At 54.2% G+C, this 13,458-nt stretch overlaps 1 protein-coding gene across 3 annotated transcripts in view; it reads right to left on the bottom strand.

The window, feature by feature from the left end:
- MYO7A (myosin VIIA) overlaps positions 1-13,458 on the bottom strand; it is an 86,879-nt gene that overhangs the window by 46,858 nt on the left and 26,563 nt on the right. For all 3 annotated transcript variants that reach the window (XM_068988940.1, XM_068988941.1, XM_068988942.1), the window contains exons 14-20: positions 9,771-9,908; positions 7,042-7,200; positions 6,515-6,607; positions 3,255-3,349; positions 1,571-1,655; positions 806-1,024; positions 245-352 (exon numbers count right to left, since the gene is read on the bottom strand). In XM_068988940.1, coding sequence (XP_068845041.1) covers positions 245-352; positions 806-1,024; positions 1,571-1,655; positions 3,255-3,349; positions 6,515-6,607; positions 7,042-7,200; positions 9,771-9,908 — 897 coding nt within the window. The remainder of the gene's footprint in view (positions 1-244; positions 353-805; positions 1,025-1,570; positions 1,656-3,254; positions 3,350-6,514; positions 6,608-7,041; positions 7,201-9,770; positions 9,909-13,458) is intronic.

The following is a 13,458-nucleotide window of genomic DNA, read 5'->3' as shown; positions in this document are numbered from 1 at the left end:
TTGCGAGAGAAGCCTGGCATGCTGCAGTGCATGGGATCGTGAAGAGTCAGACATGACTTGGAGACTGAACAACAAAATCTCCCAGCTGAGGGCACGGACCCACAACCTTCTAACCTGGCACAGAACAGGCACCCAGCGCGCAGATGAAGGAAGGTCACGTGGACAGAGGATGAGCAGATGGTTTGGCTGAAAGCCACTGAACCAGTGAATGGAAGTGCAAGGAGCTGACTCATCCCCAGCTCACCTGATGTTTGCGTTCGGCCTCCTCCTTGGCCTTCTTGGCACTCATCTCCTTCCGGAGCTTCTCCTCCTCCGCCAGCCGCATTTTCTCAGCCTCCAGCCGCCGCAGGTACTGGGGGAGGTGGGCAGCAGGATGGGCACCGTACCATGTGTGTGGCTGTCACAGTGCTCCCTGCCAGCTTGACGCCACCCCACCCCCTTTGAGTTCCAGGACTGGGGATGACTTTGCCAAATAATTTGGCAGAGGGAAACTGAGGCAGGCGAGAAACCCTCCAGGTCCCACAGTGGGTTGAGCACCTTTGATCCCAAAGCCAAAGCAGGTTCACCTTGGCCTCCCAAAGACTCACAAGAGGGACTGGGGCCCCTGCCCTACCCCAGGCTGGGAGGAGGGAAATGGGGGTCTAGTCTTGTGCATCCTTCAGAGGGAGAGCCCTTTATCACCCCCCACCCCCGCCATCTCTCCCAACAGGCTCAGGCCACATTCGGGATGATTTGTCTGCCTGAGGTGGAGCGGCACCCCTCAGAGGACCTAGAGCCAGGGGTTCTCGTGGACTGGGCCCCTCACCTCGGCCCTGAGGCGCCGGTGCAGCCTGCGGGCGATCATGCCCCGGGCGTAGGCCTGCACGGTGATCACGGCCCAGAGGCGGTGGCGGCAAGCCTTGCGTACCAGGTAGGCCCGGCAGCGGGCCTGGAACCCGATGATGCGCCGGCGGGCCAGGCAGTACTGCTGGTGCAGCTTCCGGGAGCGGTGCAGGGCCTGCAGCCGCAGGAAGCCCAGCCGCATCTGCAAGGACAGCCACCAGCTCAGAACCATGGCCCTGATGCCAGACCAGCCCTGTCCATGGAGGTCACTGCCCTGGCTCCACTCGCCAACCCACAAGCCCTGAAGGCACAGCTGGTTCCACTCAAACCAGAGTTCCCCAGGGAGTGGGCTTGGCTTCCCCCGAGGTGGGTCTCCCCACCAGGGACACCATCCGCAGACCAGGAGCCGGCCTCCTTCCTGCCTGCCTCTCCAGCCCCAAGTCCAGGCTGCAGCCCAGTTCCTTCCCAACACACCCATTCCTGGCCCTCTGTAAGGTGTTCAATAACCTGAGCCTCACAACCCACCAGGACACTCCAGAAGAAAAGCAGAAACATTGCTGACTAGCAGGGGAGAATCACAAGAAGCAGATTTGGACTTTGGGCTGGAGGAATGGTAGTGGCTGGTGGGGGCGGGGGCGGGGGCGGGAGGCCAGCCAGGCCCCGCAAACAGGTAAGTCCTGTTGCTATGACAACGGAACCAGGTTCAAAGGCCTCGCGGGTCACCAAGCAGCTCCCTCAGGAGGCTCACCAGCCCATAGTTCCTCCTGCAGTTGTGGCCCCGCCAGTGCCTCTGGATCAGTGTGGCGGCATTCTTCAGCTTCAGGAAGTTGGACCTGAAACAGCAGCGTGATGCAGAAGGATGTCTATAGGGGTCTGGGTGGGGTTTCGAATCAGGAAAGCAGGGCTGAGCCCCAGCTCTGTGTCTCCTTGGCTCCACGACCTTAGGCAAAGGCATATACCCTCTTTGTGCCTCAGTTTCCTCATCTGTAAAATGGACAGAATAATACCTGTCCTGCCTGCCTCAGACTTGTCACATAAACTCAATAAGGTAGGCATTCAGAAGGTTATTCATGAATAAATGTAGGACTTCCCTGGTGGCTCAGATGGTCAAGAATCTGCCTGCCACATAGGAGACCCGGGTTCAATCCCTGGATCAGGAAGACCCCCAGGAAAAGGAAATGGCAACCCACTCCAGCATTCGTGCCTAGAAAATCCCAAGGACAGAGGAGTCTGGTGGGCTACAGTCCATGGGGTCACAAAGAGCTGGACACGACTTAGTGACTAAACAACAAATAGTAAATAAGATAAGGATTAAACACTTGGAACACTATGAAAGTGAAAGTGAAGTTGCTCAGTCATATCCGACTCTTTGTGACTCCCTGGACTGTAGCCTACAAGCCTCCTCCATCCATGGGATTTTCCAGGCAAGAATACTGGAGTAGGTTGCCATTTCCTTCTCCAGGAGATCTTCCCAACCCAGGGACTGAACCCAGGTCTCCCTCATTGTAGGCAGACGCTTGACCATCTGAGCCACCAGGGAAGTCCTGGAACACTGTAAACGTCATTTATTACTGACTGTCTAACTCCCTCATTTTACATGCGAGGAAACTGTGATGCAGTGTGGTTGGGGCTAGAGCCCTGGTCTTCTGACTGAGCACCACGCTGTTCCCCTGCGCACACTAGGCCACTGCTACAGGCTGACAGTCATCCTTGACCTCATGAAGGACATATCAAACAGCAGGTGTCTCCTGAACATAGAAATAAGAGGAGGAGTGAAGGATGGCTACCTCAATGTGGGTGAGTCCGTGAGCCAATGCCTGGATGCTCAAACAAACGAGGGCACAGCCATGGGAAAGGACAGACAAACAGGTGAATGGGTGGACCAAGGATGGCTGGACAGGTGGGCAGATGGGAAGAGAAGGGGAGTGGCCAGATGAACTAAAAAAGGGGCAGGAAGTGCGGTTTTTGTGGAGCCTGAATCACACTCCGGAGTCAGCCCCACCCAACTGGGAGGTGATACAACTGTACACATGCCCCTCACGCGGAATACAGGACACACTTTGTAATTTACATGTATTTTACACGGAATACAGGACACACTTTGTAATTTACATGTATTTTACGTGGAATACAGGACACACTGTGCAATTTACAAACCTCATAGCATCCACATGTGTGTCTCACAAGCCCATGTGCACAGGCATGTATTACTGGGCATGCGGAATAGAGATGGGTCTGTGTGTCTTAGTGTTCATCCATGTTCACGTGATCCTGTGTGTATGCTTTGCACATGTGTGCATGTTTCTGTGTATGCACATGGGTGTTTATCTGCAGTGTCCACACGGGAGGAACCGCAGTGAGCCAAGCACATGCGCACAGGTGCATGCATGCACACACACGTCGGCAGAGGCAGAGCCCATCCAGACACAAACCTGTCTTTGAAGCCCCGGATGACTTTCTGGAGGAGGATGACTCTGTCGGTGATGGCCTTGTCCCGCTCCACCTCCAGCAGCATGTCATGGTGGTCCTGAAGGGCAGAGCCTCCTGAGCAGAGCCCCCCACCAACCCCTCCAGTCCCAGAGCAGAGGCTGCCCCAGCTGGGCCCCTCTTCCTTCACCTAGGGCTCGGCTGGGCCCTAAGGGCTTCCAGCTTTGCTCTGGCACCATGGGGCAGCCTCCCTCAACCCCAAGTACAGACAGGTACTGTCATGGCTGGTTCCCAGAGGCCTGGGTGGGACACATGGAGCAGGAGGGGCCCAACACGCACACACACTGACTCCATCCCAGTGGCCATCTCTACCCTGAGACCTGGCTATTCTAGGTGTTTCTGTCATATCAGCCACTGACCTGGGCCAGGCCACCATCGTTTCTCTCCTGGATCTTAGAAACAGTCTCCTGGCCTCTATCACACCCTCTCTGATGCCCCCTCAAGAAGGGATCTTACAGTAATAACCCATGCTTCCCAGAGTCAACTCAGGTCTTCTTCCCTGAAACCTGGGCTCTCCACCATCAGCCCTTGCCCTCTTCTCCAACCCTCTCCTTCTCATCCCCAAACCCCCAACCCTCACTCCGGTTGGACAAAACATCATGGTTCATTCAATACATGAATCAAATATCTCCAGCTGCCCACCCTGTGCTTGGTGCTGGGTGGGGCTGCAGTAAACTAGGCAAACCTGGGCCCTGCCCCAGGGAGGCTGAGTCTGGAAGGGGATTCAGACTCAGAATATCAGATAATCCATCAGACAATCACATCTTTGACTGTGTGGATCACAATAAACTGTGGAAAATTCTGAAAGAGATGGGAATACCAGACCACCTGACCTGCCTCTTGAGAAATCTGTATGCAGGTCAGGAAGCAACAGTTAGAACTGGACATGGAACAACAGACTGGTTCCAAATAGGAAAAGGAGTACATCAAGGCTGTATATTGTCACCCTGCTTATTTAACTTATATGCAGAGTACATCATGAGAAACGCTGGGCTGGAAGAAGCACAAGCTGGAATCAAGATTGCCGGAAGAAATATCAATAACCTCAGATATGCAGATGACACCACCCTTATGGCAGAAAGTGAAGAGGAACTAAAAAGCCTCTTGATGAAAGTGAAAGAGGAGAGTGAAAAAGTTGGCTTAAAGCTCAACATTCAGAAAACAAAAATCATGGCATCCGGTCCCATCACTTCATGGGAAATAGATGGGGAAACAGTGGAAACAGTGTCAGACTATTTTGGGGGGCTCCAAAATCACTGCAGATGGTGATTGCAGCCATGAAATTCAAAGACGCTTACTCCTTGGAAGAAAAGTTATGACCAACCTAGATAGTATATTCCAAAGCAGAGACATTACTTTGCCGACTAAGGTCTGTCTAGTCAAGGCTATGGTTTTTCCTGTGGTCATGTATGGATGTGAGAGTTGGACTGTGAAGAAGGCTGAGCGCCAAAGAATTGATACTTTTGAACTGTGGTGTTGGAGAAGACTCTTGAGAGTCCCTTGGACTGCCATGAGATCCAACCAGTCCATTCTGAAGGAGATCAGCCCTGGGATTTCTTTGGAAGGAATGATGCTAAAGCTGAAACTCCAGTATTTTGGCCACCTCATGAGAAGAGTTGACTCATTGGAAAAGAGTCTGATGCTGGGAGGGATTGGGGGCAGGAGGAGAAGGGGACGACCGAGGATGAGATGGCTGGATGGCATCACAGACTCGATGGACGTGAGTCTGAGTGAACTCCGGGAGATGGTGATGGACAGGGAGGCCTGGCGTGCTGCGGTTCATAGGGTCACAGAGTCAGACACGACTGAGCAACTGAACTGAAACTGAAACTGAGTCACACCTATCAAGATATCCAGGTCACATCACTTGGGGACCGGGCCTGGCACAGATGGGGGCTCAGCCAAGGCTTTCTGAATGAGTAAGTGAATGAATGAGAAGTAGATTTGGGGTCTGGAAACCACTGCCTACTTCTGAAGAGCCCAGAGAGGTGAGGATGTGGAGGACGGGGACGATGACAGCCCTCAGACATCGCTGGCACTAGATGTCATCATGCTATAAGCTTTCCCTCCCTTAATCACGTGAGCTGAGCATCAGGACTACAAGCTGGAAGCCCTGATCTCTGCTCCAGGGCAGTGCCTGACCTGGGGCACCTTGCTTCTACATGCTGCACCTCTGAAACGGGCATAATAATTCTACCTCATGGGCTGCTATGATGACTAAATGAGATGATGGACAAGAAGCACCCACTTCCACTGGGGCCTAGCACACAGAGCAATGCTTTCCAGACAGCACTTGTGAGATGCAGAGGCAGGAAACGAGGGTTCAGGGAGGTGAAGACACTGGCCCAGGCCCCTCAGCCACAGAGGCATCAGACTAGACCTCAGGACTCTCTCCAGCTGAGAGCTGGCTCCCCCTTCCCTCTCCCCGGCTGTCCTGGGCTGCCTGGGCCCCACCCTGTGCCAGAGGAAGGAGCTCTGAGCCATCACCCGGGACAGCCGGAAATCTAGAAGAGCAGAAGTGGAAATGGGGAAGCCAGGGTTCACCCTGTCCCTGCGGTAGCTGTCCCACCTCCGCCATCTCCAGCAAGCTCTCCCGGCCCAGCTTCCTGCTCCCAGCCCTGCCCCCTCCCAGCTGCCAGCCCCCAGAGTCCTGCCAGGCTGTGATGGGAGCCAGAGAGCCCTAGGTGCCAGTTTAGGGGGCAGGGGGACAGGTCCAGGGACACTAGAGAGCAAGGTGGGTGGCACACAGCCAACCACAGCCCAGCATGAACCATGCCTGGCAGGAAACCAGAGGAAAGGACCAAAGATACACTCAAGGGTACCCCACCACAAGCACATCCAACTGTACAGATGGGAAAATGAGACCCAAGAAAAGGCCAGTGAGCTGCCCAAATTCCCAGGGCAGACCACCACAGGGTCCAGACTAAATCCAGGCCTCCCTGGTGAGGCCACCCCTGGCCTTTGGTTCCTCATGACCCCACCCGCAGGCTAGGGGTCAGAGAGGCCCTCAAATACCAACTGCCCCTCCACCACCCAGGAGGCCAGACCCCACACCTGCTCAGGGCTGGAGGAGCACAGAGGCCCAGCCCTGACCCCATTCTGGGCTGCAACTCCTCTATAGGGACCCCAAGACCTGTTCCCCTGCCCCGCACCCCACGGAGTTGACAGCTCCCCCAAGGCAGACAGAGTCCGAGGCCATGCTCACCTTCAGAAAAATCTTGGTTTTGCCCATCTGCCAGTCATCATGGGTGCCTAGCACAGCTTCAGCCATGCGCTGACATGTCCCCCGAAGGTCGTCCTGGGTGGGGGCAGGCGGGGGGAGGGGTGCACAAGAGCTTGGGTGGTCCCACCAGTGGGACAGGCCACCTGGTATCCCTCCGAAGGCTGGGGGACAGAGATCTTGCTCCAGCTCTGCCCCTGACTCTGTGTGGCTCCAGCCGGGTCCCGCCTTCTCTGACCCTCACTCTTCTCCTTAGCTCCCTCTGATGACTGTAAAACCCTCGCCTACAGCCAGGGCCCGCTCAGCACACGCGTGAAGTCCATGCCAGGAGAGCATGGCAATGGAAGCTCTCAGGTGCCCTCCACTGCCTGACCCCAGTTTTCTCAGCCACACCTGAGGTGGCCAAGCTGATGTTGTGCCCAGCACAGTGTTCCAGTAAGAAAACTGGGACTTTTGCCGAGCCCAGGGCTGGTACCCTCCCTCCCAACCACCTCTGCCCCCAGCCTGCGTACCTGCTTGTAGGCCGGCTTCACGCCAGGCAGCAGCACTCGGTACCGCTCCACAAACTCCACGAAGCTGTAGCGGATGGGGTAGCCGGCTCGGCGGATGCGGATGGTCTCCATCATGCCCGAGTACCGCAGCTGGCGCACACACAGGTGCCGGTCGAACAGCTGTCGGGCAAGGAGCCAAGGGCGTCAGTGCTGAAGGCTCCCGCTGGGAGACCAGCCTTACTCTGTGTTTTCCCGGCCCCAGACAGAGGCCCTGAGAGGCCAAAGTCACACAGAGCATGAGGAGCAAAGGCGGGACCAGACCCGGATCTGCAGTCCAAACCCATTGAGCAGCACAGAACGAGACCCTCACTCAGGATGAGCTGAGTGCATTGAAAGCACAGAGGAGAGACAGCTTAACTGGGACATATTGGGGGGCTTCATGGAAGAGAAGATTAGCTTTGTTCTAATTGCTGACAAAGGTCCACGTAGTTGAAGCTATGGTTTTTCCAATAGTCATGTACAGGTGTGAGAGTTGAACCATAAAGAAGGTTGAGCACCAAAGAATTGATGCTTTTGAACTGTGGTGCTGGATAAATCTCTTGAGAGTCCCTTGGACAGCAAGGAGATCAAACCAGTCCATCCTAAAGGAAATCAACCCTGAATATTCACTGGAAGGACTGGTGCTGAAGCTGAAGCTCCAATACTTTGGCCACCTGATGCAAACAGCCAACTCACTGGAAAAGACCCTGATGTTGGGAAAGACTGAAGGCAGGAGGAGAAGGGGACAACAGAGGACAGGATGGTTGGATGACATCACTGACTCAATGGACATGAATCTGAGCAAGCTCCAGGAGATGGTGAAAGGCAGGGAAGCCTGGCATGCTACAGTCCAGGGTCACAAAGAGTCAGACACAGCTGAGCACCTGAACAACAAGCATGACAGGAGATAGTGCTGGAGCAGCAAGCACGTGCAGAGGCACAAAGTCATTTTTGTGATGGACGCTGGGTTGGTGGAGAGGCTGGGAAAGGCCTCTCCAGTCACATGGGGGGATGTGACTGGGTCAGATTTGTGTTCGAGACCCATGTCTCTCCCTGCAGTGGGGAGGGGAATGGGAGTGAGGGGTTGGGAGGCAGGAGACTCAGGGAGGAGGTCTTGTAGCCAGGTCCAGGACAGAGACGCTGAGGTCTGGGCCCAAAGAAGTTTCAGGAGGAATCTGAGAGCAGGAAAGATGGTACCCAACTATAAGGCCCTGGCCTCAATCCCCTGGACCTCCTACCTTAGAGAGCAGCTCACTGGAGCCCTCTGATTCTCACACCCCTGAAGACCGACCGGATCCTGAGCCCTAGAGGGACTGGCCAGCCCACTCTGGGGAATGTTTCCAGGCAGGGGACAGGGCCAGCAGGCGGAAAGCTGACTTCCGCCACCTGTTTCCTCTCCGTACAGGCACTTTCCCTGGCCCAGCGCTGGCCTCCTGCCTTCCGTCCCTCGCAGACCCCAACTTCCCCTGGGCCTCCCCTCCTATCTCTGGGAAGTGTCTAGTGGTAAACAACACCTCCCAGAGTTGTGGAAGGAGAGCGCTCCTAGTAAGGGGCAGTCCAGGCTCCTGGCTCTGAACCTGTAGTCCCCAACCTCCTCGAGCTTCCCGTCCCACATCTCAAATGCGTGCTTAGTCACTCAGTCGTGTCCAACTCTTTGCAACCCCATGGACTGACTGTAGCCCACCAGGCTCCTCGGTCCATGGGGATTCTCTAGGCAAGCATACTGGAGTAGGTTGCTATGCCCTCCTTTAGGGGATCTTCCCAACCCAGATCAAACCCAGGTCTCCCACATTGCAGGTGGATTCTTTACTGTATGAACCACCAAGGAAGCCCACCAAATCTCAAATACTGGGCCATAAAGGTCCCTCCCTCACTGGCTGTTGAGAAAGTTGAATGACGCTGTGGAGAGACAATCTAATCGGTTCTGTTCTGGGCACACAGAAAGGGCTCAACAGACGTTATTCAGAAAAGTCAGAAATGAAAATATTCCCAACTAGTCAGAGAAATTCAGGAAGGCTTCCAGGAGGAGGTAATCATTGGCAGAAGCAAAGGAGAGGGGACTTTCAAAGTTGGGACCACAGCAAGAACCATTTACTGAGTCCCTTCCTAGGTGCCAGGCAGTTTGCATGCATCATTGAACAGAATACTCCCAGGAGGTGGGTACAAGCAATCCTATTTCCATCTAAGAGGTATCTGAGGTATGAGAGAAAGAAGTGACTCCTCTACAGTCACCCTGTGGGAAGGTAGTGGAGTCAGGATTTGAATCAGCGTTTCACCTCATGCGAAGAGTTGACTCATTGAAAAAGACTCTGGTGCTGGGAGGGATTGGGGGCAGGAGGAGAAGGGGACGACAGAGGATGAGATGGCTGGATGGCATCACTGACTCGATGGACGTGGGTCTGAGTGAACTCTGGGAATTGGTGATGGACAGGGAGGCCTGGCATGCTGCGATTCATGGGATTGCAAAGAGTCAGACACAGCTGAGCGACTGAACTGAACTGGACTGAACAGAGTCCAGGCTCTTTTCAGGGAACTGGGCTGTCTCCGGTAAAGAGGAAGTTTGTTCTGTAAGCCCCTCAGGGGCCCTGCCATTCGCATCAGGGGACAAAGTCTCCCACAGCCCAGTCCACCCTGCTCCCTTGACCTGGCCCCTTCCACCTCCCATCCCAGCTGTCTACCCCCACCCCCCCGTCCCTGCCAGGGCTGCTCACCATGGGCTTCTTGAACTCACTGGGCTTGATGCAGCGCACGAAGAAGGGCTGGCAGGCACCCAGCGTCCGCATCAGCAGCTCCAGCGACCGCTTAAACTGGCTGCTGAGTGTGGGCGAGCGCTTCCTGGTCTCGGCGCCCTGGGGGGACGGACCACAGCGATGGGAGGGGCTGACCCTCGCCCCTCCAGCCCTCCAGAAGGGAAGCAGGAGAGGAGGTCAGCAGTCAGGGCCTGAGAGAGAGCCTCCCAGGGAAGCAGGCTGGCTGGACATGTAGGTTTTCCTATGACCACCTGGTCTGGGCTGGAACTTAGACCCCCCCCAAATACACCCCGATCTGGGAAGCCTCCCTGATTCTGAGTCCAGGAGCACTGATCAGAGAGTGAGGAGCCCTGGGGTCCCACTCTGGGCACTGAATGACTCCGGGCAAGACACATGCAGCCCCTCTCTAGTCTCTCTCCTCCCTTTGCTGTATAAACGAGTGGCCAGATCTCTGGACAATGGGGTCACCTCTAGAGGCAGGCTAGACAGACCTAACTTCAAGCTCTAGCTCACCACCTCTGAGCCCTGTGATTCTAGGCAGGTCACTAAGCAGCACTGGGCCTCAGTTTCCGAGATGGGATAGTGCCATGTATCAAGCTGGTGCCAGGTCACAGCCTGCCCACAGCACTGCGCACCTGCTCAGGCCTTGGTCTGTGTAGACACTGCTGCTCCAGGATAATGATATCTTACACAGAAACCCAGCTCCTGGACTGATCTTCAGCATGAGGGGGAAGCAGTTGTACTTGGGGATATCCTGATTTTCCACCATTAGGAAGCCCATGAGTCAACAGCCACCCAGCAAGGCGGGGGCGCTGCCCACACCCTCTGCCCTGCCTGTTGGATTAACAGGTCAGCAGCAGGCGGGCGGGGCAGACACACATAAGCCTCCTAAGAAGGCGCACAGCTGGCCTTTGGCCGCCGTCCAGCACCAAGGCCAAAGGGCCCCGTGCTCCACCAGCCGCTATCTGCAGGAACTAGCCCGCGACCCCCCGCACTTCCTGCCCTTAGGGGTCCCCCTCTCAGAACACTGTGAGATGAGGTGGGGTCCTAGGGGAGAACCTGAGCAACAAGCAGGCAGCAGACAAACAGCAGAACACTCAGACCCAGAAACTGGACGTAGAGACCAGATTCGATTCCAAAGCACCTCGACGTTACTGTTTTCCTGGCAATTTCTTTGGATGAGAATTTTTTAATAAGTGAATTTGATTGTGATTTTAAGGTTTTCTCCTTTAAATGAGTTATTGTATCTGATATCCTGTAGCACCAAACACTGGGGATGCAGATATCAATGGGTGAGGTGTGTTGGGTGAGGTGTGTTGGGTGAGGGAGAGGAACTTAACCCATGCTAGAGTGAGGTCAGATGCCCCGGGACTGAAATGAAACTTGTCAAGAAGTAGCAACTCCTTGTTATTCTGAAATTTGCTATGTTTTCCACTATAGTGTTATCTAGAATTAGGATTCTCCCAAGAGAAGCTGGAGACTATTTTGCACAGGGGTTGGGTGAATGTCAAGTCTGCGACTCCACATCTGCCCTAGCACCTAACCCAGCAGCAGCACCAGGTGACCCCCACAAGTCGGGGGGAAGCTGTCCAAGTGGGGCTGTACCCAGCCTACATTAGAGGCCTTGCCACAAGCACATGTGTGTGCACACACGGAGTGCAAACACAACAGACACATAGCACACACAGTACATATATATAGACACATACACACAAATGTACACACATATACACACAGAAACAGTACACACAGACACACACATACATACCACAGATAAACACCGCACACACCACACCTACACAGGCACACACGACACATATACACAACACACAAAGCATGAGCACATGTACAACACGCACAAACAACACACACACACACACATAGGGCACATCCTTCTCTGTTTGTGATCAGCACACTGGAAGCACTCCTCTCTGTCTTTCCCGCTGAGCTATGAGCCCCCGAGAGGACAGGTGGGTTTGCCTTGCTTACTACCATGCCCCAGGGCCTGACACAACAACAGTCAGCAACAATTTGCTGAACTGAAGTGGTGCTGAACTGGTTGCTCACATTCAAGGGTTCCTAGAAACTGTCCAGCTGCTCAGGCCACAGGTCTAGGGGCCATCCCCAACCCCTCCTTTCTCATATCCAATATGCAGCAAAACTGATTGACTTTACCTCCAAAATGGGTCCAGAATCTGACGCCCTTAACCACTTCCTCCACCGTCAGCCTGATCCAGGCTGCCTGCATGGCTCTCCTGCTGTTGCAATAACCTCCAAACTGGTCTCCCTGTTTCTGCCCCCAACACTGACCTCTACCCCACTATCAACACAGCAGCCTGAATGAGGCTGTTCAAACAGCAATCCAGTCATGTCTCCCCTCTCCCAACTGACTCAAAACCCTCAATGGCTCCCCAGTTCACTCAGCATGAATACCAAGGTCCTTTGTAAGAACCAGCACTGTCCCACAGGATCGGGTCCCAGTTATCTCCAGCCCCTCCACCACCTCACTCCCTCCCTTCCAGCCACTCCTGACTCTGTGCTCTTCCTACGATGCACCAGGCAGGTTGGGGGCTTATAAAGCACTTTGGGGCTTTGCAGTTGCTGTTCCCTCCCTGCGCTGCTTTTCCTCCAGAATGCACGTGGTTGGCTTCCTCACCTCCTCACCAGCCTCTCCGTAAGGCCTTTCCTGATCCCTCTTCACAACTGCAAAACCCCACCACTGGCTCGCCTCCCTCCATTTTTCCCATCTCATATATCACCATCTGACTTATGATAATTCACTTATTTGCTTATTAACTACATCCCCCTTCTGCTAGAGGGTAAGTCCCATGACGACAGAGGATTTCAGTTTTGTTCACTACTGTGTCCCCAGGACACAGGACAATATCTGGCATATGATGGGCACTCAACAGGTATTTCTGATGGAAGGAAGGAGTAGGTGGGGGCTATGAGCCCACTTTTGTGGCCACCTGGTTTCTGATTTGGTTTTATTTCATTGAGGGGAAAGGTCATCTTTTCCAACATTTGTTGTTTTCTGGGATAATGTGCAGATATTTAGGGATGGGGTAAAGGCAGAAGTGAGAAATCCAAAGGTCTGTGTTAAATGATTCCATGGAGGGGATGTGAGAGGCAGGTACCTGAATGTAATGTGATTGGAGCTGGGAGGTCAGTGGCAGGAGATGCCTCCTGCATGAAAAATGAATAAGTTTCCTGTGGACTCAGCTCGGCGGGGACATGTGCCTTGACTGGGGGTTAGGGGCTCCATGCCCTGGAAGAAACACCATGCTTTTGGCTTACTGCTCCCCTCCAGCAGTAATGATTGGGGTGGGGCTTCCCAGGGCACCCCAAGATCCAGACACAAGAATCAAAAGGCAGAATCCAGGCACTGGGGACCTGCACGGGACATAGGTTTTATCACTGAAAGGATGTGGACCTCCACCCTAAGGAGAGCACAGCAATCAGTATACCGTCATCCAATAAAATTTGACTCAGCATCCACACTTCACCAAGCCAATCTCCTTGTGCTTTTAACAGAGCTATCATTTTTCCAACAGAAACAAAGCATTTTCTTAAGACAACACTCTCACAGACAGCATGCTACAGTGAAAAGGAGCAGGAACTCGAAAGCCTCACTTTAGCCTTCACTTGT

The sequence above is a fragment of the Capricornis sumatraensis genome, chromosome 16 (assembly GCF_032405125.1).
Source record: "Capricornis sumatraensis isolate serow.1 chromosome 16, serow.2, whole genome shotgun sequence".
Taxonomy (NCBI): Eukaryota; Metazoa; Chordata; class Mammalia; order Artiodactyla; family Bovidae; genus Capricornis; species Capricornis sumatraensis.
This window is presented reverse-complemented; position numbering and strand designations above follow the sequence as displayed.